This window comes from Ochotona curzoniae, unplaced genomic scaffold, assembly GCF_017591425.1.
Source record: "Ochotona curzoniae isolate NIBS_2020 unplaced genomic scaffold, NIBS_Ocur_1.0 contig_4909, whole genome shotgun sequence".
Taxonomy (NCBI): Eukaryota; Metazoa; Chordata; class Mammalia; order Lagomorpha; family Ochotonidae; genus Ochotona; species Ochotona curzoniae.
The window spans coordinates 134,000-161,277 of NW_024466416.1; the positions used below are offsets into that span (position 1 = coordinate 134,000).

General features: G+C 57.4%; 1 protein-coding gene across 2 annotated transcripts; it reads left to right on the plus strand.

Moving 5' to 3' along the window:
- The first annotated feature begins 1,853 nt into the window (after positions 1-1,853).
- Positions 1,854-20,233, plus strand: NTRK1 (neurotrophic receptor tyrosine kinase 1). 2 transcript variants are annotated; one of them, XM_040988512.1, is made up of 17 exons: positions 1,854-2,065; positions 4,772-4,843; positions 5,039-5,110; positions 6,538-6,606; positions 7,320-7,465; positions 7,702-7,838; positions 9,649-9,787; positions 13,159-13,485; positions 13,866-13,883; positions 14,057-14,112; positions 14,413-14,515; positions 15,116-15,262; positions 15,628-15,758; positions 15,938-16,110; positions 18,043-18,283; positions 18,528-18,686; positions 19,995-20,233. In XM_040988512.1, exons 1-17 carry the CDS (start codon positions 1,854-1,856, stop codon positions 20,178-20,180), a joined length of 2,388 nt encoding a protein of 795 aa, XP_040844446.1. In that variant the 3' UTR covers positions 20,181-20,233. The 2 variants fall into 2 exon arrangements, with proteins under 2 accessions (XP_040844446.1, XP_040844448.1); XM_040988514.1 differs by lacking the exon at positions 13,866-13,883.
- The last annotated feature ends 7,045 nt before the right edge of the window (positions 20,234-27,278 follow it).

The following is a 27,278-nucleotide window of genomic DNA, read 5'->3' on the forward strand; positions in this document are numbered from 1 at the left end:
AAAGAAGCCCTGGGCGTGCTCTCAGAAGGAGGAGTGCCCGAGAGGAGCCCCGGGGCACGGGGAACGCGGGGAGACTCCCCGGAGCCCACGGGGCGCGCTCGGCTGGCGAGCGCCGGCTGCCAGGGCGCTCGGCGGCGTCTCCCGGGGCGGGCACGAGGGGACCGCGCCCAGCTCGCACCTTGCCCGCCCCCAGGCTGAGACTGATTGGCTTGCTGGGGCTTCTTCGCTCTCTCCGCCTCTCCCGGCAAGCCAAAATATTTAGCCTGACAACTGAAGGTGGGGACAGGTCTGTTGGGGGAAATACGCGAGAGGTGATGGGGGGTGGGGTGGGGAGGAGAAGCTGAGAACCGAACTCCCCACTCCCGCCGCGGCTGTCGTGGGTCCACTTCCATCCATACCACGCGCCCCCGCTCGCATCTTCCGTGGAGCCGAAGCGGCTCTGGATTCTGCAGCCCATTGCCCCGGCACCTACGGGCTTACTTCTGGCAGCTTCGGCCGGTGGAGCGAACGCGAAGAAACCCGGCGGGGGCGAGATAGCGTCTCCCGAATATTCAAGTCCTTCACCCCTCGCAGTCGGCCTGGCAGCTTTCTAGTCCCCCTTAGCGCTAGCCTTGGTTCTCACCACGTCCCTTGGGTTCTGGCTAGGCTCCCTTTGAGAGTAGAGATCGCCCCGCGGGCTCCTGCCGCTCTGGTCGCCTTCCTGAATTATGGCTGCTCACCTGGCCTATCTACGCGCCCCTGTCTCGGGGACTTGGGGGCTCTTGCGTTGTTGTGGCCTGTCCTCTCCCGAGGGGACCCCACCTCCCCACGGCTCGAGAAGTCGCGAGCGCTTGCAGCCACAAAAGGTCGCCAAAGTCCCGGGTGCCGGGGATCCCGGTACTTTCCCAGGTGCGCCTCCTCCCAGGGCCGGCGGGTCCCCAACCCCACCCGCGTCCGAAGAGCTAGGAGATCTATTAATTTCTTCGCGCAGAAATCGATGCTCTTGTCAAGGCGGCGATCGATGCCAGCTCTTCTCAGCCTGGCCCTGCCCGGCGGGGACACCAGCCGGGTGTGGAGGGGTGATTCTGGGACCCGACGCGCAGCGCGCACCGCGCGCCCTCACCCATCCCGGCCAACCTCGGCCACCCCACCTAGGTCCGCAGCTCACACCTTTGCGCGCAGGCTTCTGGCGCCACCCTGTGGCCTCTGCTGGACGGCGGGGTCTCGTCCCCCAGATCCGTCATGTGGCTGTTTCTAAGGGACCCCCTTTCTTTCTCTGTCCCTTCTGCTTTCCTCCTCAGTTCCTCCGATCATTCCTTTTAAAATTTATTATTATTATTAATTTTTAGGGGATCCTCTTCCTTTTATTCCTAAGCTTCACCTAACTGACCCCAAGTGACATCACCCCCACGGGCATGCACGTGGATAAAGTCGGGGGCTGCCTAGGCGGACCTGGACGGCAACCTTTCCCCGGCTCCGTCATCTCCGCTCCCTGCCCCCCAAATGTAGACGCGCAGCTGCTTTAGGCTGGGAGAAATAACGGATCAACTTCCCAGTTCCCCCACGGCCAGCAGACACCTCTGAGACCTTCCGCGGAGGCGCCCAGATCTAGGGGGGAGGAGGGAGGGGATCAAGGCACTTGGGGGTGGGGGCTCCTGAAAACAGAGGCGACCGAGTGGTGGGAAGGGGTGGTGCTGGGGTGGGGGGGTGTCCAAGAGCTGGGGCGGGGCCGGGCGGGGGCCGCTGGCTCCGCCCTTTCCTGGCGGCTGGGTCTTTAACACCGCCCAGCGCACATGTCCGGGGAGGCCCGGCAGCCGCAGCTGGGAGCTCACAGACGGCGGCGGCCGGGCCGGAGCGAGGCGGGCGCCGCCGCGATGCTGCGAGGCGGACGGCGCTGGCAGCTCGGCTGGCACCGCCGGGCAGCGGGGCCGGGCAGCCTGCTGGCTTGGCTGATGCTGGCATCCGCGGGCGCCGCGCCCTGCCCCGATGTCTGTTGCCCCCGCGGACCCTCCGGGTTGCGCTGCACCCGGCCTGGAGCCCTGGATAGGCTCCGCCACCTGCCGGGCGTCGAGAATCTAACGGAGCTGTGAGTGTCCGGTGGGCGCGGGAGAGCGCGGGGAAGGACGGGCAAGGTCGAGCCCCGAGGGCGCGGACTCGCCGCCTGCTCAGCGGGACAGATGCTGTGGGGAGGCTAGCTCCCCCGCGCACTTTCGCTGCTGCTGCTCCTGTCAGCCCCACTAACAGGCTACTGCGGCGGGGGCGTTGGCTTCAGAGTGGAGAGCAGCGGGATCGCCCTGGACCTGATCTGACGAAGCCCAGTCGCTCTTTGGAGCTCAGCAAGGAGCCCAGGCTCGGTTCCGCGGAAGGCGAGGGGATTTTCCCTAAGGCTTGTGCAGCAAGACACCCTTGCCACCTTTTTCCTTTCTCAGGGGCCTGACAGCCACCCTTCTATCCCCTTGTCATGCATGCCCAGGCTAACTAGGGGCTTCCCCTGGGACTGGGAATTGAGCTGCAGCAGGTGGAACTTGGTGGGTGAGTTCTCTTCTGCCAATCTCCACCATCCCTTGAATCCAGGACATCTTGGGTTGGATGTTGAAAATGTGGGACCTCCTCCTGACTTCTCCCCATTTTCATTCCCTTCTTGTGTGCACTTGAGGCACAGTCAGGCCCTTGCAGTCATCACCCACATGCTCCAGGCCAGGGGGCATTTGCACCATTTTGCACTGCTGCAATGTCCAGCAGCTCAAGTACGTTTTAGCAGCTGGGAGTATGCTGTAATGATTGGCCTGGAGGTATCAAGCATCACATGGCCACGGCTGGAAGATACTCGAACATTTCTCCGTGACTGGCAAGGGCCAGCAAGACTTCTGGGAGAGAAGAGCTACTACAGAATCCTCCTTCCAGTGGTCTGGGGCTTAGAAGGGAGAGGGGCAAGGCAGGGACCCCTGGTCTTGTGCAGCGATGGGCTGGAAGGTATCCGAGGCGAGAAAGTTCCCTGTGCAGCCTGCAATAATCGGTGCTGAGCTGCTCAGGCGACTCCTCTGGTGGTAATTAACGGGAAGGTACTCAATAGCTCTCTCTAATGGCCCTGGGAGACAGGAGCAGAGGAGCTGGCCTGGGCTTGGGCTGATGGGAGGCTGTCACCCTCAGGCCCCATCCGCTCATCACCCTGGGCCTCCCAGAGATGCCTAGTGGTGGTGCTTTCATGTCCCAGTTCCTTTCCAGCCTGAAGCAAGCGGGAGGACAGGCGGGTTGGGAACTACAAAGTCTGCAGAACGGAGATGGTCCTCCTGGGTGGCCCCTCTCCTCCCCTCTGCTTGCGCAGTCCCCTCCCTCCTCCCTCTCCCTAGGAGCTAACGAGGAGATAATGGACTCGAATAGACAGATTGATTATGACTCCAAATGAAGGAGGTGGCCTTGAGATGGCCGGCACACACAGAGCAGCCACCGCACCCGCACCTCCCTGGTCCCCTCACAGCTCCTGGGAGCCCTCCGGGAAGAGACTGCAGAGAATGGACAGGACAGGACCCACCCTCCCTCAGGGGCTCTACGCCCTCAGGGGATGGAGGAAAGATTCCTGCCAGTCCTGTTTGGGACCAGGGCTGGAGGTGGAGGAGAGAGGGGGAGGTGGGGAGAAAGCTGGCCCCAGCTGCTCCTCTCCTTGGTCCCTCAGGCCAAGCGCGAGGCAGGGTGGGAGTGTTCTGGGAAGTGGCTGTGAGTCAAGGTAGCCATGTGATGGGCGCACTGACATGTCGCTGCAGGGCAGCTGAGTGCTCAGGAACTGCCTGGTGTGCCCAGGGCATCTGTACCCCAACCCCATGCCAGCTTCTGTTGCTCTCTGTCTGACTCCATATCTTGCTTTCTCTGCCTGCCTCTTTCCCTGCCCTTATCTTTCTCCTTGTCTCTCTCTCTCTGCCAGCCACTTCCTATCAGTCTGTCTCTCACTGTCTCTGCTTGCTGTCATTGTTTTGCTGCCCTCCCTTCCCATCCCTCTCCCTGTGTAAGCCAGCCAGTTCACACCGACACCATTCTCTCCCCTCCCTTCTCTTCCTTCCTGGAGTCCTCCTGGGGCAGGGAGGGGCTCCAGGGGTCCAAGGCTGACAGACTCCATGCTCCTTTGCTGGCTTTACCCAACAGGCAGAGATGCTTAGAGTATGAGGGGAGACTAGAGGTTTTGAGTGGGTGGTGATGCTGGAGTGTGCGGGTACATGTGTGCACATGTGTACTTGTGTACCGACATGTGCATGTTTGGTGGGATGCCTGAGGAGACATGGTTGGAATGCACACTTGCAGGACCTCAGGATCTTCTCTGGGCTGGGAGGGGCAGCGGCAGGGTTGAGTGTAACCACTTGTAGAAGCAGGCATTTCAGCCTGACCCCCATTGTTGAATGCATGCAGAGGACACCTGGGATGATAGCCGAATGCCCAGCTGAGCACGCACTCACACCACTCGCGAGTGCATGTGTGCAATTACGATGCATGTGAATGTAGGTGCCTGTGGCAGGGCTATGTGAGTTCTGTCTACACAACTCTATGTAGAGGGTGTGAGCGTGCACACATACATGTGTGTGTTCTTGCACATGCATGCATGTGTGGCTTGTGGGGATGTGTCCCAGTACATGTTTCCATACTTTTGTGTTCATACAAGCAAGCCTGTGTGTGAATGGGGCCATGTGTATGTGCAAATCTGTGTGCACATGCGTGTGATGGAGAGGGAGGGAAGGAGGTGGAGGGTGAACATGGTTACTCAAGGTCGGGCCTGCCCCTGTGATACCCTCTCCTCTCCCCACAGCTACATGGAAAACCAGAACCTGCAGCATCTGGCGCTCAGTGACCTGAGGGGCCTGGGGCAGCTGAGAAACCTGTGAGAGGTGGAGGGCTGTGTGTGGGCTGGGGGCTTGGCACGGGGTCCTGGGGCCCCTAAGAACTTGTGGCTTGAAGGGCAGAGGCAGGGGAGGGGGTTCAAGGCTGGCCCTTAGGGATTCAGGGATGGGATGGACAGAGAGAGCCAAGGGCCGGGTGCCTGAGACCGGAGGGCTGATCTTCCTGTACCCCTCAGCACCATTGTGAACAGCGGCCTCCGATCCGTGGCGCCAGATGCCTTTCACTTCACTCCCCGGCTGAGTCGCCTGTGAGTGGCTGGGGCCCATGCTGTGGGGGTGGGGGCTGGGGCAGCACCCAGACTTGGGCTGATAGTGCACTTGGCATTCCCTCAGGTTCTGGTTCCAAGACAGGCCTCCGCCCGAGCTGGGAAGTCCCTGGGGCTTCTCACCAGCTTCAGGGACCTTTATGTTCTTGGCTTCTCCTCCCTTCTCCTTCCCCCCAAACCAGCTGGAAGTCCTTGTTGTCTCATTTCCACCAAGAGACACTTCTCCAAAGCGCCTAACAGGCTCTGTCCAGGGTTCAGACAGTCCCAGGGGAGCAAGGGCAGAACGAGACTTCCAGACTCTGTCTGCAGCATCATCTTCTATCCCTCTCCAGAGGAAAAACTTCAGCTCAATCCCTGGAGTAGCCCAGAAATGGAACAGGAGCAGATCCACATGGTCCCATACCCATCCTGGGAGTGACAGACATGGGTACAGTATGGGCAGCCTGTCTGGCCTTCTCCCAAGGAAGTCATCTCCCCTGGCACTACTGTGAGCAGGCAGAGAGATGGAACAAGTGTGGCTGGCCATTCCTGGAGTTGTGTCACAATTTTAACAGCAAGTAAGGGAAGACCCTACATTGCCATCAGTATACCAGGGCTCCTGTTAATGATGTGTACTTAGGGCCTTGTCACACAATGTCTTAGGGAGCCTTCTTCATCAGTCTGCTCCGAGAGGGAACATTGGTGGCTCCAGGCTGTAGATGAGGCTTCTCAGCTTCAGAGAGGTTGAGTTTCTGGGCTAAAGTCACACAGCTGTGACAGGACGAGCCACCTGCTCCAAAGTGAGAGTGCATCAGTTCCCATCCAGCCCTGCAAATCTGGGGATAAATGGGCCAGGGGAAGGGTTGAGGCACTCCTTAGGGGCAGCAGCCTGGTTCCAGATGCAGTAGCCCATCGTAGGGCAAGCCCTAATCACTGGGGTCTCCTGGGCCAGTGTCCTGGGTGGTCTGCAGCAGGCCCCTTACTCGGCTTACTTGCTTGGTCTTTTGGACTGGGCAGCTGGGGGCTAGGTTCTTTTCCTGCCTGTCCTTGTGTCCTGAGAAGAGGTAAAAAGGGGCATGGGAAGGCTGCTCAGAGTGTTGTCCTCAATGGCTGGCCACCCCCAGCCCCGGCCCTTCCTGGGCTCGCTGGAGTAGGCTGCGCAGATGGAGCCCCTTCCCCCAGCTGTGGCCTCAGCACTTTGCCAGCTGGGACTAAGGGGCTGGGGGAGGAGCGGCTGTTGCCTTAGATCCCCCTCTCAGGGGTCTGAGGAGGGGGTCAAGTGGGGTTAACCCTTGTTGTCCCGGGGCTGGATCTGGTGGCTCGGGTAGGGAAGAGGAACCAGCTGCTGGCGGAGGTCTCCTCAGCTCCTCCCCTCCTGCCGGGTCATGGTGAGGTCGGGTCACTCAAGGGGTCCTTATCAAATCCCACAGGAACCTCTCCTTCAATGCTCTGGAGTCTCTCTCCTGGAAAACCGTGCAGGGGCTTCCCTTACAGGAACTGTGAGTGCGAGCAACAAGGGTGTGTGTGTATGCATGAGTGTGCCCGAGGGTGTACCTCTACACACCTGCGTGTGCTGAGTCTCTGGGCCACATGCTGTGTTGGCGTGCAGGGCCAGCACAGGCCAGGACATCTCTTCGGGGATCCCGTGTTTGAGAGCTGAGTCTGAGGGTCCGTATATGCTTGCGATTCTTCTCTTCCACTAAGGGGCTCCTGTCCTGGGCCTGTGGGTTAAGGCAGGGGGCTGGCCTGCATGATCAGTTATTTGTGGACACAGGGGGCTGGGAGCTGGTTCTGGACTTGGGGCCTCTGTAGAACAGACCTGCAGGCGGTCTGGACATTCAGAGATGCACACTAACCCACACTCCCGGGCACTATGCACCCGGGATGTGTGGGACAGCAAGGGTGCTTGGCGGGGGGCACCCTCCAAAGGTGGTACCTGTCCCCCCTTGTCATGGTGCAAAGAATCTTACCTAGCTTATCACTCTCAGGAGCCCAGTGGGGGAGTCCCAGGCATTTCCCTGCTCCCCACATTTGCTATCCTTGACATCCTGCTTGCTGTTTCCTCTAATGGCATCTTGCTGTTGGGTCTCCAAGGGTGCTGCCTCTATGTCCCCACCTGTCACCGTTGGCACCCCGGCAGCTCCCTCCTACCTCTAAATGGCTCATTGGCCCCAACTCCTGCCTGTTCTCTGACATGGTGTCCACCCACCAGGGTCCTGGCAGGGAACTCCTTGCATTGCTCCTGTGCCCTGCGCTGGCTGCAACGCTGGGAGGAGGAGGGACTGGGTGGTGTGCAGGAACAGAAGCTGCGGTGTTCTGGGACAGAGCCCCTGGCCCTCATGCCCAACGCCAGCTGCGGTAGGTGCTGGAGGTTGTGTAAAGGAGCCCTGCGTGGGGTGGGGGTGGGGTAGAGCAAGCACTGGGGGACTGGGGGAAGTGGCAAGGAGGCTTAGGGAAACTAACAGGCGATTGTTGCAGGCTATTGTTGGGGTTCAGAGTCATTGAGGAAGATTGTGGGGGAAAGGAGCATGATTGGAGATGGGGCTACGGGGACATTCCCAGTTCTAACAATTCTTGGGCATCTTGGGGGTCAGGTGTGCCAACGCTGAAGGTGCAGATGCCCAATGCCTCGGTGGACGCAGGGGACAGCGTGCTGCTGCAGTGCCAGGTGGAAGGGCAGGGCCTGGAGCAGGCAGGCTGGAGCCTCACGGAGCTGGAGGAGTCAACTCTGGTGATGGTGAGAAGCCCTCAGCCTCCCAACTCTAAACACTGAGGAGGCTTGAGCAAGGGCTGCTGGGCATGGAGGGAGAGAGAGGGGGACCACATGGAGGAGTGGGCTGGGATTCGGGGAGGTCCCTGGCCTCAGATGCAGGCTCTGGGGAAGCCCACGGCACACAGCCATCTTAGGGTGGGCATTGCGGCTAGCAGGGCCCCGCAGGATGTGTCAGAGCCTAGGTCCCTGTGTGGGAAGACTTAGGCTGGCTGAGAGAGAAAGAGAGAGAGAGAGAGAGAGAGATGGAGCTGACAGGGACCAATAGCTTTATTTGTGATCCTGCACACAGGGCAAATTCTTGAGACCCACTGTAAGTTTTTTTCCCCCTAAAGATTCTGGAAGCAGCATCCTTGGGTGTGTGCTGAGCATCATAGCAAAACAGGCACAAGTCTGGTTCCAATGGTGTAGCTCATTAATTCTTGAACTGATTACAGAACAATCTACCTGCACTTGGATTTTCTTATCTGTGCACCCAAGAGGCCCTGATGGCTTTTGGATGTCCTGCCTGCCCTTGAGCATTCTCTGGCCTCTTCCTCTGTGACCCAGAGACAACTTTGAGCACCTTCCTAGGTCCTGCCCATTGTCCTGAGGCAGCCAGGTGTCACAAGGCCAAGAGAGGCCTACAGTAAGCTGTGCACCCCTGAGAATACTGACTCCACCTGCATAGCAGAAGCAGACACACAGGGACTTGGGCTGGTGGGACTGAGGGTTCACCCTCAGTCTGGTGTTCAGTCTGGAAGCCCCCAGTGTTGGAGAAGAGCCAACCCCAGAATTGCTGGGGACCCCAGGGTCATGGAAAAGAGGAAAGTACTCAGGGGTCTGTGAGCCTGGGGATCCAGACATTCAGGCTAGCCCAGAGCAGCAGTACTTCCTCCTTCTGGGGTAAGACCACTTGGAGTGAAAGGAGACAGGGCTGAGTCCAATCCCATGCACAGATCTACTCTCTGTCTGGGGGTGGGAGAAGAAATTCCAAGGGTATGTGCTCTCTTGGGGAGTTCTCCATGTCTCCTAACACCTGTGTTTGCTACAGATGTCCTCTAGACAAGCCACATGCTAACTGGGTTAAGCAGAGAAGAAAAGAGGCTGACCCCTACACCCCATCTCCCTACCCCGGGCTGGCCTGTTCAGAGAAACTAAGGGGATGAACTATAGGGAGATCAAACACCAGGATGCCTGGAAGAAGGTTCAGCCAAAAGAGAATTGGCTTAGGTGGTACAGGGTCTCCGTGACTCATGGTGGTTCCTGGGAAGAGGGCCTGAACCTGACTGGAGGCTCCAACTGTGACTCAGAGTCCCGCCATGCGGCCTTTGACCCCCCCGCCTCCCCAGGAAGTGGTGCACCGTCTGCCCTGCTATCAGCAGCTTCATCTTTCTCTCTCTGCTGCTGCTCCTTGGGGCTGGGACTAAGTTTGTCAGACTCAAATAGCTGGACAGGTTCTAGCTGGCAGCTGTGTTTGAGTTTAGTACTTGGGTTTCCCCATAGATTCAGCTGTTTTGCTGCTCCTGCGGGGGAGGTTCAAGGTGCAACATAAGAATGTTTTGTGCCGATGTTGGGGTCGCTGGTCATATTTCACTTCCTCAGATCACTTGACCCAAGAGAGAGTGCGTGGACAAGCTCGGAAGGAGAAAAGCCCTTGACCACTCTCATCTCCCTTACTCCCACCCTATGTCCTTTCCATCTGGAGCTTCAGCCCCCACCCCACTACCAGCCTCTGCCTCCAGCCCCAAGCCTGATGCAGCTCCCTCCAGATGTCCCTTCTTCTTTCCAGATCCAAAAATCGGAGGATCTGCCGACCCTGAGGCTGACTCTGGTCAATGTCACTAGTGACCTGAATAGGAAGAATGTGACCTGCTGGGCAGAAAATGACGTGGGCCGGACCGAGGTCTCCGTCCAGGTCAACGTCTCGTGTGAGTTCCCACCGCCATCCCTGCATCCCTGCATCCCCCTTGTTCCTCCCACAGTAGGGTGTGAGTTGGGGCCTGGAGGAAAACAGTGAGATGTGGATCCCCGCAGCTGCTCCCTTCCAGCTGTTTTCAGATTCCCATGAAAACCTGATCCTTTGGGGAAAGTCCTGGGGGCTCATCAAGGCCACAGGGATGAGATGGATTTCTTACTGGCCCCCTGCCCAAATGTCACTACCTGAGACCCCAAGCGCCAGCTGCCCAGCAGTTCCCACTGCTCCCAAACCTGCCGTGCCAGCCCCTCCTCGGGTCCTGAGTTGTAGAAGAGGAAATTCTTCTCCAGAGTTCCTTTTTTGGCTCTGCCTAATTTCTAGAAGTCTGTCAGCAAATTATCTCCCATCTTCTACTCTAAATCATTTTTCTTGCCTTGTTGGGAAATATATTCAAAATGTGCCTTGAACATGTGCCCTAAAAGCCATAAGGACCTGGCCAAGCACTTTAGGAGACTCCCCCCATCCCCACCCTCAGTCACTGGCCCAGCCTTCACCCAAGCCTCAGCTGGATGGGGCGATGACCATTTTTCTTGCCTTTCAAGCAAATCCTGCGCACAGATGCTTCCGCCTCAATATAGCTTAGCTTTGTTCTCGTACATTCTGTGGATGTCATTATACCATGCACACAGTCAAGCGTTGCTCAGTGGGGTGGGGGAACACCATCAGAGAAATGCATTGTTGGGTGATTTTGTTCTCACATGAATGTCATAGAGGGAGGGTACACAGGGAAGCCTCCCTGGTACAGATGGGAATACAGAAAGGCATGGTAGAAATTCAGGCAATAGAATACGTTCAGATCCACTATGATCTACAGCGAGCACCACCATCACTAGTGTTTGTAAAACTCAGCCATATTAATGAGAATCATTGCTCAGTTGATTCACTGTTGAGTAATATTCCATTGTAGGAATGCTGCCTGGAATTCCAGTATAAATTTAGTCTATGCATACTTTTTATTTTAAAAAAGATTTATTTATTTTTATTGGAAAGGTTTACAGAGAGATTTACAGAGAGAAGGAGAGACAGAAAGATCTTTCATCTGCTGGTTCATTCCCAAAGTGGCTGCAATAGCCATTGCTGAGCCAATCCAACCAGAACCCAGGAGCCAGGAGTTTCTTCTGGGTCTCCCGTGTGGGTGCAGGATCCCAAGGCTTTGGGCTGTCCTTGACTGCTTTCCCAGGCCACAAGCAGGGAGCTGGATGGGAAGTGGAGCAGCCAGGACATTAACCAGTGCCCATGTGGGATCCTGGGGCATACAAGGTGAAGATTTAGCCACTAGGCTATCATGCCAGGCCTTAAGCACACATTTGTTTATATACTTTGCTATCCATTATTGAGAGAGATTTGGTTTTTCCAAATGGAGTCTATTTTGCTCTTTTTTTTTTTTTAACTAAAAGGGTTTTAAAAAATTTTTTATTTGTTATTTGAAAGGCAGAGTTACAGAGCAGGAGGGAGGGAGGGAGAGGGAGAGAGGGGGAGAGAGAGAGAGAGAGAGAGAGAATTTTACTCCCTAAATGGCCACAATGGCCAGAGTTGGGCAGGTCCAAAGCCAGGAGTCAGGAGTTTCTTCTAGTTCTCCCACGTGGGTGTAGGGGTCCAAGCACTCAGGCTGCCTTCATTTGTGTTCCCAGGCATATTAGCAGGGAGCTTGATTGGAAAAGGAGCATCCAGGACCAGTGTCCATATGGGATGCTGGATTTGCAAGTACAGACTCTTACCTGTCACACCACAGCACTGGCCCCTCTAAATGTTTTCAAACTCTGTGTGTGTGTAGTATTTGCTTGTTTTTTTTTTTTTTTAAGATTTACTTTTTTAAAAGATTTATTTTTATTATTTTTATTTTTGTTGGAAAGGCGGATATATACAGAGAGGAGAGATAGAGAGGAAGATCTTCCGTCCGATGATTCACTCCCCAAGTGAGCGCAACGGCCGGTGCTATGCCGATCCAAAGCCAGGAGCCTCTTCCAGGTCTCCCACGCGGGTGCAGGGTCCCAAAGCTTTGGGCCGTCCTCGACTGCTTTCTTGGGCCACAGGCAGGGAGCTGGAATGGAAGCGGGCCGCCAGGATAGAACTGGCGCCCATATGGGATCCCGGGCGTGCAAAGCGAGGACCTTAACCACTGCACCACCGCGCCAGGCCCGAGCGCTTGCTTTTTATTTTGAAAGTCAGAGTTACAGCGATCCCATATGGACGCCAGTTCTAATCCCAGCAGTTCCACCTCCCCATCCAGCTTCCCTGCATGTGGCCTGGGAAAGCAGTTGAGGACGGCCCAAAACCTTGGGTTCCTGCACCTGCATGGGAGACTCAGAGGAAGTTCCAGGCTCCTGGCTTTGGATTGGCACAGCACTGGTCGTTGTGGTCACTTGGGGAGTGAATCATCGGATGGAAGCTCTTCCTCTCTATCTCTCCTCCTCTCTGTTTATCTGACTTTGCAATAAAAATAAATAAATCTGAAATTAATTAATTAATTAATTTAAAAGGAAAGAAAGAAAGAAAGTTCCAGAAAGAGGGAGAGAGAGAAAGGTGTACCATCTGTTGGTTCACTCCCCAGATGTCTATAACAAACAGCACTAGGCCAGGCTGGAACCAAGAGCCTGAAGTGCCATTCTAGTCTCCCGCACTTGTGGCAGGGGCCCACGCAGTTAGGCCACCTTCCTCTGTGTTCCCAGGTGCATGGGCAGGGAGCTGGTACTAGTACTGATGTTGGATACGAGCATTGCAGGTGGTAATTTACTTGCTACACCACAATGTCGGCTCCTGCCTGCTTGGTTCTTAGGCTCCCTTGACCATCTTTTTTTTTTTTTTTTTAAGATTTATTTTTATTGAAAGGTCAGATATACAGATATACAGAGAAGAGGAGAGATAGAGAGGAAGACCTTCTGTCCAATGGTTCATTCCCCAAGTGGCCTCAACGACTGGAGCTGAGCTGATCTGAAGTCAGGAGCCTGGAGCCTCTTCCGGGTCTCCTGTGCGGATGAAGGATCCCAAGGCTTTGGCTTTGTCCATCTTCTTAAGCATGACTACACTTAAGTCTTCTGGTTCCTACATTTACCTGCCTTAGCTAGTGTTCTGCCTCTCTAGAGGGCTGGTCTGTGTTTTAGATCCACCACGCCAGTTCTTTAAGCCTCTGAAATTTAGCCTCTTGCTGTCTGATATTTATTGAAATTTACTGTCAGTCTTCTTCCAAATCTGCTCCTTGGGAGTTTCTCAGGGCCTACCTACCCCTGTCTCTGGAGTCAGCCCCTGATTTCCAGTTCTGTGCCCACCTGCCTCTGGACTCAACAGGCTGTCCCCGGCTTCTCACCGCACCTCCTCTGCCCACAGTCCCAGCCGTTGTGCAGCTGCACCCGGCAGTGGAGTTGCATCACTGGTGCATCCCCTTCTCCGTGGATGGGCAGCCAGCACCCTCCCTGCAATGGTTCTTCAATGGCTCCGTGCTCAATGAGACCAGCTTCATCTTCACTGAGTTCCTGGAACCAGCGGCCAATGAGACTGTGCGGCACGGCTGCCTGCGCCTCAACCAGCCCACTCACGTCAACAACGGCAACTACACACTGCTGGCCGTCAACCCCTACGGCCAGGCTGCCGCCTCCGTCATAGTTGCCTTCATGGACAACCCTTTTAAGTTCAACCCCGAGGACCCCATCCCTGGTGCGAGATTCATCCTGACCCTTGACCCCATTCCCAGGAACCCTCTGTGGGGTGGAGCTCCAGGTGTTCAGGGTGGCCTAGTCTACTTTCTGCTGTGACCCTGACCCTGGAAGTTGGAATGCCTGGTCCCTGACAGAAAGGAGCCTGGGAACCCTCATGTCCAGCCCTGTACTGGCCTTCGTGCCCCCTCCCCACCGCCACACAGAACCACATACCAAGCAGCCACAGCCTAGTAGGCTGAGAACCTCCTGCTCACTTGAGTGTCAGCAGCCCCACCCCCCATCCAACTGAGCCCATGAAGGGATATGTCTTGGAGGGGGCAGGGGACTCATGGCTGGCCTCCTCCCTCTGACTCCTCTCTCTCCTCCCTCCTGCTGCAGTCTCCTTCTCGCCAGTGGGTGAGTAGCCAAGGCTGGGGGCAAATTCTGTGTGGTTCCCTGGAGCTGATGCTGGGTCAGGGGTTGCCACTGAGCTGTTCTCTGAGATAGGCTGCCTGGGGCCAGGATGGGGAGTCATTGGAAGGGACACAGCATGCGCTAAGCACACTCTTTCCTTCCCTGTGACCCCACAGAGGCTAACAGCACCTCTGGAGACCCAGTGGAGAAGAAAGATGAAACGCCTTTTGGGGTGAGCAGGGGGGCAGGGTGGGGTGGGGCTGGAAACTGACCTAGGGCTTGGGATGGGGAGGTGCAGAGCACCTGTGTGCTGCTTCTGGTCAGAGTAGGGAGAGCGCTGACCTGGCCTGAACTCTGCTGGCCACCCTCACAGCCAGGCCCACGTGCCCGGGGGAGGTGGAGGCAGGGTGGGCCCAGGCCGGCTCTGGGTTCCTATGCAGGATGGAGAAGGGTGTGCTGGGAGCGGGACCAGTGGGGTGAGGGACCCTGGAGTGCAGAGCCACCCTGGAGCTCACCCACTTTGATCCCTCAGGTCTCCATGGCTGTGGGCTTGGCTGTCTTTGCCTGCCTTTTCCTTTCTACGTTGCTGCTTGTGCTCAACAAGTGCGGACAGAGAAACAAGTTTGGGATCAACCGTGAGTGGGCAGGGGGCTACTGCCAAGGGCTGGCCGGCTGGCTGGCCTGCTTCCTTTCCTACTGCCTAGGCCTCTGGCATTGCAGTGTCTGTGATGAGTATCTTTGGGGTAGAGGGGAAGGCTCTGTGTGTGTGTGTGTGTGTGTGTGTGTGTGAGAGAGAGAGAGAGAGAGAGAGAGAGAGAGAGAGAGAGAGAGAGAGAGAGAGAGTGTTTGTGTGTCGGGGCTGGTGCCATTGCAGTTTCATCAGTAGCAGCTGCTAATTGGTGGTTGGATTGTAGTCAAGCACTAAGTGAGTCTGGGAGGTCTGGGCTCAGTGGCAGGGGGGCGGTGAGGGGGGCAGTTCTTGGGTGCCCATGGGGCCAGGGGTTGGACAGGAGCCAGAGAGAGAAAACTGTGATGCCTCCCTTCCCCCACTCCTTGCCTGCTGCCTTGGTTCTGAGCTCCCCCATCCCTCTCAGGCAAGTTGGGAGGTGAGGATGTAGCCCAGTGCCCTGCCAATAAGAGCAACTAAGGGCCAAGATTGTGTGTGTGTTTGTGTGTGTGTGTGTGTGTGTGTGCCTGGGCTGTGTTGCCTCCACATGACTGTGCCTCTTCCCCAGGCCCCGCGGTGTTGGCTCCAGAGGATGGGCTGGCCATGTCCCTGCATTTCATGACTTTGAATGGCAGCTCTCTATCACCAACTGAAGGCAAAGGCTCTGGTCTCCAAGGCCACATCATTGAGAACCCACAGTACTTCAGTGATGCCTGTGAGAGGCTCTTCCGGGTCAAAGATGGGGGCAGAGAAAGTGAGAGCGAGACAGAAAGTATATGTGTGTGTGTAGTACAGACCCCTGCACCACAGCCCCTTTTTGATCCAGGCCTCATCTCCCACCCCCTTTCCCAGCAATGTGGTATCTTCCCTGGGCTGAGCTCCACCTGCTTCTATCTGCAGGCGCCCCTCGCAGCTGCCCCTGACCCACACTGTGGGCGGAGGCAGCTCTGCACCACCCCAGGGTCTTGGTGGTGGAGCTTAGGCTTGAATTTTGGTTCCCTTTGAGGTCCTGCCTTCATCTCCCCACCCCTGCCAGCCTCAGCCAGGAACCCACCTTACTTCCCCTAGCCCCTTCCTTAGGTGTACATCACATCAAACGCCGGGACATCGTACTCAAGTGGGAGCTGGGCGAGGGCGCCTTCGGCAAGGTCTTCTTGGCCGAGTGCCATCACCTGCTGCCCGAGCAGGACAAGACGCTAGTGGCTGTCAAGGTGCGACCTGGAGGCCTGGTTCGGTCAGGGCGGAGTGTGTATGTGTGTGAGGCGGGGGAGCAGCAGGCCAAAGTTGGTGCTCAGTCCCGCCCGTGTTCGGTCAGGGCGGAGTGTGTATGTGTGTGAGGCGGGGGAGCAGCAGGCCAAAGTTGGTGCTCAGTCCCGCCCGTGTCTTGCAGGCGCTGAAGGAGGTGTCGGAGAGTGCGCGGCAGGACTTCCAGCGCGAAGCGGAGCTGCTCACCATGCTGCAGCACCAGCACATCGTGCGCTTTTTCGGCGTCTGTACCGAGGGTCGTCCGCTGCTCATGGTCTTTGAGTACATGCGGCACGGGGACCTCAACCGCTTTCTCCGGTATGGGGTCCGCGGGGAGCCCAGGCTCTGAGCATGCTCACCCTTGTCCTGCCTCCTGCGAGCAAGTCCAAGGGGTGGGAGGAGGCAATGGTGACAACCGCAGTAACAGGGTAACAACCATGGTAACAACAGGGTAACAACAGCAGCAGCACTCAACTCCTGTCTGGATCTTGGGCAGTATGTTCTGTCCTTTCTCATTCAGTCGCATTCTGACTCTAGATACTTGTACATGCATGGTGTACAAGAATAGAGACCTACGTTTTCATAGTCTCCAAGCATACATGGCAGTTTTAAGAGTGTGACCAGCAATTGATTTATGTGGCTTTAGACAAAATACTTTGGATACATTTGTTCTCCGTGTTGGCAATTTTAGTGATTTCCAGAAATGCACCTGTTTTTGACAGGCAATACTTAGCAAGGAGGGTCAAGTCACTTTCCCCCAAGGGCACACACAGGTAGTAGATGGCCTATTGGTGGTGGTGGGGTGTGTGTGACGCAGGCACAGCCTCTACTTTAATGTCATGTGCATCTTGGATGAGATTGTCCCTGAGAGGGTGGACGGTGGCGGGCAGGCAAGCAGGCAGTCAAGTGGGCTTTGAAATTAGCTGCCACTTGTCAGCTGAGCCGCTTGGCCTGGTATCTTTCCTCTTTGGCCTCACTTTGCCCATCAGAAGTAGGGCCAATAGGGAGGCTGTGGTTGTGGAGGAGAAAATGCCATGTGGTTAATCAGTTGAGGGCCACAATGTACCCCCAGATATGCTTCTGGGGGTGATGAATCCCTTAGTCAGGCTGGACAAATCAGCTAGGGGACCTTGTTGAGTCTGAGTTCATCCTGCAGCCTGGGGGAGCAGGAGGGAGGATGAGAGGCCAGACGCTGGGGCCAAGGAAAAGGGGTGCAGAGAGAAAACCTGGGCTCAGAGAGAGCCAGTGCACAGTGCTGGGCTTGAGGGAACCTCATTATCTGGGATCTGGCTGTGGGAGGAGCTGCTTTAGATGCTGCTAGAGCACTGGGAGAAGCAAAGAGGGGAGACATGATAGCCCTGGATCCCTGAGAGGGGCTGCCTATGTCTAGCTCCCTCTGGGCCTTTTTTGGCATGGCACCTTGGCTCCCTCCCAGGCAGTTCCCATGCTCAGCCCCTCTTTGAGTGGCATCTTTGCCTCTCTTTCTAAGGACTTGAGTCTCTGTGTAGATGTTACTTCCTTCAGGAAGGCTCCCCTGACTTCTCCTATCCCTGCCTCTAATGTCCAGGCAGTGACCCTCAGCCTGCACTGCTGTCCCCCATTGACCTGCATCACATTTTTCACTGTAGTTCTGGGGCCTGGCACCTGGAGCAGTTGTACCAACAGCTGGGATAAGTTAAGGAGGAGAAAGGAATCAGTGGGGCTGACCAAGTGACCAACTCAGATCAAGGTCCAGAAGAGGGACTGTTGGGGAGCAAGCAGGAACTGACCTGGAGCGGGGGCTTTGGGCAGGATAAGGGCTTCATGGAATCCTCCAGAAGGAAGGACAAGCCCAGAGGATTGGCTGGATGCTGAGGATAGGGGGAAGGGCAATTGAGGAGGACGGTCCATCTTCAGGTCCAAGGTGGAGGTGGAGGACTCCCTTCTCTGTAGGGAGCCCAGCTTGACCAGGACAAGGCTGCAGTGAGGCCCATGGCCAAGGGGTAGCCAAGGATGCGGATCCAGGTACTCCTAAGAGCTGGGTACAGATTGGCTATCTGGGCTGTTTTTATGGACACCCTGATGGGACCACACCTGTTCTGGCCCCTACCCCAACCCCTGCACACAGCTGGCCCCCTTCCCCCTTCCCCATCCTTTCCTTTCTGTTTCCATAGCCCCAGGCTGCCCATGCCCAGCTTGCGGGCTTCCTTGCTGCAGTCTCCTGGCAATGCTGCGCTCCCAGCCTAGCCCTTTTTCTCCCTGTCTCCTCAGCTCCCATGGGCCTGATGCCAAGCTGCTGGCTGGTGGGGAGGACGTGGCCCCGGGGCCCCTGCGCCTGGGCCAGTTGCTGGCTGTGGCCAGCCAGGTGGCTGCAGGGATGGTGTACCTAGCAGGCCTGCACTTTGTGCACCGGGACCTGGCTACACGCAACTGCCTGGTAGGCCAGGGCCTCGTGGTCAAGATTGGCGATTTTGGCATGAGCAGAGATATCTACAGCACTGACTACTATCGGGTAAAAGCTTTCTTATCCCCACCACCTCCCCCCACATCCCAGCCACCCTCTCATCTTCATCAGGCCCAGGGTTTTTGAGTCCTTCCTCCCATCTCTGGCCTTCCCACTCAGGCCTGCTATAGCAGGCAGAAAGGGCACCACAGGCCTTTCCCCTCTGGGGGGGGCCTCCTCTGTTTATGGCTGACTTCAGGGCTGACTGGGATGGGCGCTCCCTGGAGATGACGCGGAACGCCCCCCTCAACAGGTGGGAGGCCGCACCATGCTGCCCATCCGCTGGATGCCGCCTGAGAGCATCCTCTATCGCAAGTTCACTACCGAGAGCGATGTGTGGAGCTTCGGCGTGGTGCTCTGGGAGATCTTCACCTATGGCAAGCAACCCTGGTATCAGCTCTCCAACACCGAGGTCAGCCCTGCCCCGGCCCTGCCTCCTGCCCCGGCCCTGCCTCCTGCCCCAGCTCTGCCTCCTTCCCCGGCCCTGTCTGCCTCCTGCCCGGGCCCTGTCTGCCTCCTTCCCCGGCCCTGCCTCCTGCCCCAGCTCTGCCTCCTTCCCTGGCCCTGCCTGTGGCCCTGCTGCCGCTGCTAAGGGCCCTGTGCTCCCTCCTCTTCCTCTGCATCTCTCTCTCATCTTGCCTTTGCTTCCCGAGCTGTGCTTGCATCTAACCGGCTTCTGTGGAAACTTCAAAGCACCCTGGAACTGGAGCCCACCCTCTCGCCACCCCTCCCTGATTTTGTAGATCCAGTAGGCATGATCAGAATGGAAGGAAGCACAGCACGAGAGGATCTGCCTCCATAGTGGGACTCTGTAGCGGGAAAGTGGGAAGTCAGACTGTCAGAAGGACTGCCCAGGTTCTCCGCCCTGCTCCCACCCCCATTCCTGGCTGCCTAGAGCCAGAACAGGTCCCAGGTGTTCTGTCTCCCAGAGCTGTCCCTCCACACCCTGCCCCACCCCCGCTGGCTCACAGCTGTCAGTTTCCATCTTGCCTCCTAATGCAGTCTGCTCCCTGGAGGCTGGCGGCCTGGGGGAGAGGGTTATAGATTTTAATTTTCTCAAGCGCTGAGAGGAGGGATAGAATTAGTGCTGCCCACGGCCCAAGTTCGCTAATGGGGAGGGGCGGGGGAGTGGGAATTGGAGAGGGGTGAGGCCCTGGGGCCCTTCTGCCTGCTCCCTGCCATCCCCTTCCTCTGTCTTTTTTGGATCTCACAGCTTCTCCAGCAGTCCTTCCTGGAGTCTGACTTTGATCTTTCTTGCTGCAGCTTCTTTTCAGAGGAGCTAGGGCGCCTCTAACCGGTTCCCACGAAGTAGAGAAGGAAGTGGGGAGGACCTTCTGCTTTCAGTTGCAAGCCAGTCATTGCCAGGACCTTGGAATGCCATCCGGCTCTGTTTCCCCTTTTCCCTCAGGAGCAGAGCATCCTGTCCCTTCTTCTCCCCCCTGCCCCCCTACACTAAACCACTGGGATTGGCATGTGCTTGAGTCCTGCCCTTCCTCAACCCACCTGGCAATTCTTAGGGTCTGGGTTTAGCAGACCTGCTGTACTGCCCCAGCCAAAACCTGCCACTTCTCAGGGTCAGGGCAGAAAGGAGTCTAAGGATTCACTGTGCCCATCTAGATTAGTACCCAGGAGACCCAGACCAGTTCTGGGGGGCCTGGACAAGGCCTCGCTCTTCCTGCCCACAACCTACTGTGTTCTCCTCTGTCTCTCTGGCCCCCAGGCGATTGAGTGCATCACACAGGGAAGGGAGTTGGAACGGCCGCGTGCCTGCCCACCCGAGGTCTACGCCATCATGCGGGGCTGCTGGCAGCGGGAGCCCCAGCAACGCCACAGCATCAAGGATGTCCATGCCCGACTGCAAGCCCTGGCCCAGGCCCCGCCCGTCTACCTGGATGTCCTGGGCTAGCCAGCAGCAGCAGATACAGCCAGGACCCCTGGAGCCTGCCCTCAGCAATCCTTCCCCAAGCTCCCAGTGGGCCCCAGGGTGGGGAGCAAAGCATCCAAGTCCCCCTCAGCATGTGGTAGGGGACAGGCAGGGGCTGGGAGCAGAGACCACCCTGCGTCTCCTGGCAAGCCAGGTACTGCGCAGTAATTATATTTATTACCCCTTTGGCTGTGTCTTGCGCCTGTTCCTGGGTTGGCGTCGTTCTGGGAGGAGGGCTTGGGGCTCTATGGAGTCTTTCCACAGCTGCCTGCTCCCACCCTGTGGTTTGAGTCCTGGTCTTGGGGTCTCTTCCTGATCCGTGATCGGGATGGCTGACCCTGTGGGGAAAAGGGGGTGGGAGGCTGAGATTCACTCTGGTGCAGTGAGTTTTGCTTGTGTAGCTGTGCCCCAAACAGAAAAAGTACTGCTTGAAACAAGTGGATTGTGTGTGTGTGTGTGTGTGTGTGTGTACAGATGTGTGTGCATGTCTGCATGTGGAGGAGATGGTGAAGGACTGGGGAAGACGAGGGACCCCATGTTCCTCCCTGTCTGTCCTTCTTGGCTGTGGGTGCTTTGAGAGGAGCCGTGGAGGCCAGAGAGTCCCAGGCAAGGGGGCTTTTTCCTAAGGCCGGAGCCGCCTTCCTGCCCCATTCGGCTTGAAGGAGCAAGCAAAGAGTCTCCCTTCCCCTCCGGCCTTAACTGGGTGGTTTTGGCCTCTGACAGCAGAGAAGCTGGTAAGAGCCGCTCAGTTCCACTCATTCCAGTAAGGGGATCTGGACCTTCCTTCCATCTTCCCCAACTCCAAGGCTGGAGCCAGGCAGTCGTAGCCTCCTGCATCCTGGCCAGCCCCATCACTTCCAATCACCTGCCCAGCTCCTGCAATAACGCACGCTCCCCAGGCTCCTCAGGGCTAATCACAGGCTGCTTTGTGTCCTTGGGTGTCCAGCTCCCCCTCCATGATTCAATCTGGGTCTTATCACCCCTAGGCCTAGCCCGTTGCTGTGTCTGCCTCTTGTCCAGGCTAGTTAGTGCTAATGGAGGTTTGACCTAAGGCTGCAGGCTGATTGATGGGGGTGGGGAGGAAGAGGGACCTGGTCCCTAAGGGCCAAGTTCATAGGCCCTCTTCTCCTGCCCTAGGGTGGGTGGGACTGGTGCTGTGCCACTCATGTGAGGAGTGGCACTTAAAGCAGGTGGAGTGATACAAAGGAAAGGACCTGGGCAAATGGTAAGGGAGGTAGCATTGGGGGAGGGATTCAGATCCAACAGGTGAACCCAGGCACTGGTGCCAAGAGGGAGAAGGGCAGGGCCTACAGACACAGCAACCTAAGCAGAAACTACAGAGAAAGATGCAAAGATAAAGACATGGGGGGGGCGGGGAGGCAGCAGCACGCAGCTCTAGATGGACGTATTGAGGCACAGGGGACAATGCTGCGGCACACACAGGTGGGACGTGAGCTGAAGCAGGGAGTGTCCAGGATAACCTCACACCCCCCGGAGGGGGCTTTGCCGCTGTCCTGCAGTAAACAACTTGGTGCATGGAGACGGTAATGACACGCATGGACAATATATTGACTGATGGTCAATAACCAAAGTTTATTAGTGGCATCAAACTTTACAGACCAAGGGTCATATAGGATAAGGGAGGAGGTATTGAGCTTTTCAACAGAACATCAATTGTTTCTATACTCTTGTTTGGAACTCCTTTTGTCTTGTGTATTCCACCAAGTGTTACATTCAAATGCTGTCCACTCAGTTGTTCTCATACAAATGATATCCAATCAATTGTAATCCTGTGCTCGCTGACCTTCTAGGGTCACAATGTCCTTCTACAGGGCTTTCCCACTCACCCACACCCTCATACTCCTTCCTTACCTCCTTGGCCCTTGTAGGAACCCCTCAGGGATCATCAGGATTGAGGCAGACATCGGAGCAGAGGGGCGAGTGGTCAGGGAACAGAAGGGACCTGCCAGGGCATATGAAACTTTGTAAGGTCAAGGGCATGAGGGCGGCAGGGGCTCAGAAACCACGGCCAAAGGTGAAAAGCTGTGCAGCTGAGAGGAGGGGTTTTGAGAACACCGTTTGTAGCAGGAAGAGCCTGGGGGAGGGACCTGAAAAGTGCTCATGGACCTGGAATGAGGATCTGCAGCCAGAAGCCCAGCATGCCCACTCCTTCATTCTGAACTGGGGTGTGAAGGGGAGGCTTGTCCTGAGGGGCAGTGAGGGGGATTTGTGCACCTGAATTTTTGGTTTTGTGGCCTGGTAACCTCTCCGCTTCCCCCTGCTCTTCTCTTGTGACTAGCCTACTCAGTGACGCGAGCGCCCCCTTCCCACACTTGGATCCCATCAGTAGTGCTGTGGCCCGCCCCCTCCCTGTTAATTACCTCCTGGCTGTGCCCAGGCCCTGACCTGCTCCCTACAAGCCTCCCAGGGGCAGAGCGCCAGCTGGGGTGGGGGGATGGATGAAATAGGGCTCTGAGGACCCCACGGGGTGGGGCCGGGACCAGGACAGCATGTAGAGGTTGTGGTGATGGGACACCTGACTCCCCCACAGATGCCACTTTGCCGTGCCTTCTCAGAGAGGGCTGTGTGGGTTGGGCTCAGAAAGAGCAATGGGCAGGCGCCTGGGAAGACACTGGTGCTGGAGAAGCAAACCAGGAGCCGCGCGGCAGCAGGTGAAGGCCCCAGCAGTGCCTGGTGGTGCGGAAGCCAGCGCTGGGGCGAGCTTGTTAAGGAACCCAGGGTCCTAGCCGCAGGCCTTGCTTGCTCTACTCGGAGCTGCCAGCCACACCCTGCCTCCTCCCGCCCTGCTATCTCAGGATCCCGGTGGCTGACAGGAGAGGCGAGTATCTTTCTGGGTTTCCAGGAATGGTGATGCAGGCGCAGCACTGGGAAGGCCTGGTGGAGAATGCCTACAGGCTTGGGGCTGTGTGGGTCCCGGCTGGGACAGGCTGCCCAGCACATGTGGGTGCAGGATATTTCTCCGGAAGCTGGGATCCAGCGATCCTATCATTGAGCCCGCTCAGTGGCTAACACCCTGCCCCCTAGACAAGACAGCTCCACCCTCCTTGCAGGGGGCGCAGGAAGCAGCCCCACAGCTCCAAGCCTTAGCCTCTCCCAGACTCTCGGGGTTCACCACTTGCCCTAGCGGGGAGCTTTGAGGCTTGCTGCTCAGATGGGCAGTGAGGTTGGGTTGGGAGAAGAGCTTTGCAGTACCAGACAGAGCCAGGGGCTGGGGCTGCAGGGGGAAGCACGGAATAGTGTGGACATCGAGAGCGAGCGGCATGCTCAGGGTGAGGGGAGAAAGCCAGGACAGAGTCCCTCTTCCGCCCTGATGTGCAAACACAAGGCCCCTGAACCCATGCTGTCCCCAAGCATCCTCCTCCCCGACGATCAACCCACCAGCTGCTAACCTGTGGAAGTTGAGCTGCTAGAACACTGGCGGCTGGTCCTGCCCTGACTGGCGGTGTAACCCTGGGGAAGCTGCTCAGTCTCTATACCCTGGAGCAGTCCTCTGCAGAGCAGGGCTGGCACTAGAGCCCGCCTCACCATGTTTGTGGGCAAAGCGCTCCTGAAAGGGCCTGAAGCCCTCACCCCGGGTCGGTTTCATCCCATTTCTTTCCATTCCTCCCCTCTCTGTTCTTCCTCTTCTCACCTAGTCGCCCCTGGAATTGGCAATGGCCGGAGAGGCAGTGGGGGTTTGCTCTGGGGGAATAGTGCTTGTGGGAGAGGAGCGCCTTGTCTCCTGCCAGGTCCAAGGAGAGGACCTGCTGGGCCGTGCAGTGCAGGAACTGTTTGCTCCCTAGGAAGCCCACTGGCCGTCACTGGTCAAGGCCTCTGCACTGCCCAACAGGCCCTGTGGCTGGAGGAAGTCTCCTGTACCATCAGGCAGGACAGGAATGTTCCTCCTAGCTCACCTCCTCCGACCAGTCCTCAGGGACTGGAGCTCCTTCTGCATCCTGTAGGGTGCTTCTGAGTAACTGATTATTGCAGTGAGCTCTCTAGCGGGACTAAAGTGGGGGTGGGGAAAAAGGTTCTAAGGCTTCCCAACTCCAATCCCTGTGGCCTTCCCTTCCTGAGTGCCGGGAAGTCCTGCCTGCAGTCTGCCCTCACGTTCTCTCCCTGGATCTGAAGGGGTTACTCAGCTCCAGGCCGGCTGCTGCAGGGCCCAGCTGCCTGGGGCCTGTGGTCACGGCTAATGTAGGCAAGAGTGAGAGGACAAGAGGGGATAAAGTTATTAGCGTCTTCATCTTTGAGGGCTATTGATTGTCGGGTCTCCAGGCTCGCCGGGGGGCCTCCTAACGGGACACATGGGGGTGTGGGGAGCGGCTCAGAGAACTGCACAGAGCCCCCACCCCTGCCCAGTCCTGCTCCGAAGAGAAGAGAAACACACTCGGAGACACTGTTGGGAGGCCAGGGGCTGTGGTTGGTTGGGGGTGGGGGCAGACTGCACTGGGATGGTCTTGGTTTCAGCTCATTACACTTTACTTTAAGCTATGGGAGGAAAAGGGAGAGCCAGTGAGAGCGAGTAGGATGGAGCTGGAGAGATTCAAGATGGTAATGCAAGGGGAAGCGGGAAAGAACCCCACTCCTGAGGCTGTGGACACCCCACTAACCCAGCAGTTCAGCGTTCTCCCCACTCCCTGGATCCCCAGGTGGTCACTCTCTGATCCCTCCTCCACCCTCTGCAGGCTGTCCTTGGGAGGTGGGGGTCGGGTGCTGACCCAACAGAGGGTACTAGCCTGCCCACCTGCATGACTGTGGCCCAAGGCCAGCTGCCTTGTCTGTGTGTGGCACTCCCAGTGTGAGGGACAGCCTGATTGCCTACCTGGGTCTGAGCCCATTGCTGTTGGCATCCCTCATTTGGTGATGAGGAGAGAGAAGTGGGCAGTGCTCAGAGATACCACCATTCCCTTGTTGCAGGGAGAGCCCTGATTAGGTGTTCCCAGTTCCCCGGATTGGCATCTCCAGGGGCACGGATGCAGCAGGCTCCAAAGGGGGAGCTGCGGGACCAGGAAGCAGGACAAGGTGGTGGTGGGTGGGCAGGGAGTAGAAGGCACAAGCTCCCCCTTGCCCTGCTCCCCTTCCCCATCCTTTCCTTCCTCCCTTTGATGCTTTTCTGTCTTTCTTCCTCCCCTTTGCTTCGGAAGCAGGCAGGAGGGGGCAGGAGATTTCTCTGGCCCTGGGTCCTTTCACCCTAGAGGAGTCGGCATCCCTCTGCTGGGCCGGCAGAGGAGGTAATTAATGACGGGCAGGCTGGGAGGGGCACAGGTTCAGGGCTAATGTTGGTATTAATCAGAGCCGGTCCCTAGTGAGGGACAGCAGTCAGCTGGGGGCAGGGTGTGTGTGTGTGTGTGTGTGTGTGTGTGTGTGTGTGTGTGTGTGTGTGTGTGTGTGTGTGTTGGGGGCTGGGGACTAAGAGCTCCTGACTCATCCCCAAAGTGCTCCCTGCCCCCTTTCCTCAGCTCGCTTGCCCCTGCCCTGGCCCTTGTTTTTCCAGAAGGCCCTCATGCTGTGTAGCTTGCTGAAGGAGGGGCAGGACCCTCCTCAAGTTCAAGTGCATCCTTAGAGGTGGGGGTGGGGCAGGCCCCTTGCCGGTCCTTCCTGTGGACAGGCAGGCGCATTAGGTGATTGCTGAGGCCGTCAGCCCACTAATTGCCTCTCAACCTTCCCCTCGTCACCAGGGCGGCCCCCCATGAACTCCATTAGCCCCCTCCCCTGATAGCCCCTAAATCAGCCCCAATTATTCACAGGAGGGAGAGCTGGGCTGAGCTGTGATTACAGTTAGAGTGTGTGTGTGTGTGTGTGTAGGGGGAGGGGAGATGAGGAATGAGAATTTGCCGTGCCAGGCAGGCAGGCGGGTGGGGGTAGGGGGATAGACTTGGGGTTGGGGGTCGTGCAGACAGATTCATACTAGGGACCACCCAGGAGCAAGGACTGGGGAGTCTGAAATTGAAGGGATGGCCAGACTGGAAGGTGTGCAGCCCAGAGTCCTGACTTGTCTGCAGGAACCCCTACATGCATAAAGAGAGGAGGGGTTGGGTGTCCGAGGACTGGTTGGAGACGTCAGAGAGCAGTTGGAGGGTTTGATCCTGCACCAGGCCAGCAGCTCTGGCTCCAGTAGCAGGGGCCCCAAGCCAGGCACCCCTGAGTGTGCTTCCCCTGGCTGTCTGTGTGTTCAGGCCAGCGTCTCTTTGGGGCTGTGGGTGCAACCCAGTCATGGGCACACGTGCAGGGAATGCCTTGGCGTCTGGCCCGCGGAGGTGAGAGCTGCTCTTGTCTCAGCTGTCTTCCCGGGTGGATGGCCTCCCCAGTCCTCCCCTGGGAGCTGGCTGCTGGGCTGCAGCTGCTCCCTGCCGGATCCTCCAGGCCCTTCCCTGTATCCAAGCCTTCCCTCACCCTTACGGCTGTGCTCCTCTACACCTCCACTGCTCACCGCAACCTGGCCCCCTATGCCCACCCCCTGCTTCCTTGGCCTGCTCTCAACACAACAGCACTCTATGAACACCGAGTTGGAACATGTCCCTCTTCTGCGCAAAATCCCCCGTGCTGGGCCCCCCACACTGTGGCATAGGCAGCTAAGCCTTGGCCTAAAGTACCAGCATTTGGCGCTGGTTTGAATCCTGGTTGCTCCAGTTCCGATCCAGCTGTTGTTAATGTGTAGAGGGAAGGCAGTAGAAGATGGTCCAGGTGCTTCGGCTGCTGCACCCACATTGCAGACCTGGAAGCAGCTCCTGGCTTCAGACTGGCCCAACTCTAGCCATTTGGGGAGTAAATCAGTAGATGGAAGAGCTCTCCTCTACACGCCCCACCCGCCAGACTTCTTGGTAAGTCTGACTTTCAATAAAAATAATTTTAAAAAGAAAGGAAGGGGCCCCGGCGCGGTGGCGCAAGTGGTTAAGGTCCTCATCTTGCACGCCCGGGATCCCATATGGGCGCCGGTTCTATCGGTTCTATCCCGGCGGCCCGCTTCCCTTCCAGCTCCCTGCCTGTGGCCCGGGAAAGCAGTCGAGGACGGCCCAAAGCTTTGGGACCCTGCACCCGCGTGGGAGACCCGGAAGAGGCTCCTGGCTTCTGATTGGC

Excerpts from the sequence above, each read along its gene's own strand:
- NTRK1 (XM_040988512.1), top strand. The coding sequence starts at position 1,854 with ATGCTGCGAGGCGGACGGCGCTGGCAGCTCGGCTGGCACCGCCGGGCA. Across the intron at positions 4,844-5,038 it reads CTGGGGCAGCTGAGAAACCT|CACCATTGTGAACAGCGGCC; the intron begins GTGAGAGGTGGA and ends TGTACCCCTCAG. Across the intron at positions 15,263-15,627 it reads ACAGTACTTCAGTGATGCCT|GTGTACATCACATCAAACGC; the intron begins GTGAGAGGCTCT and ends CCCCTTCCTTAG.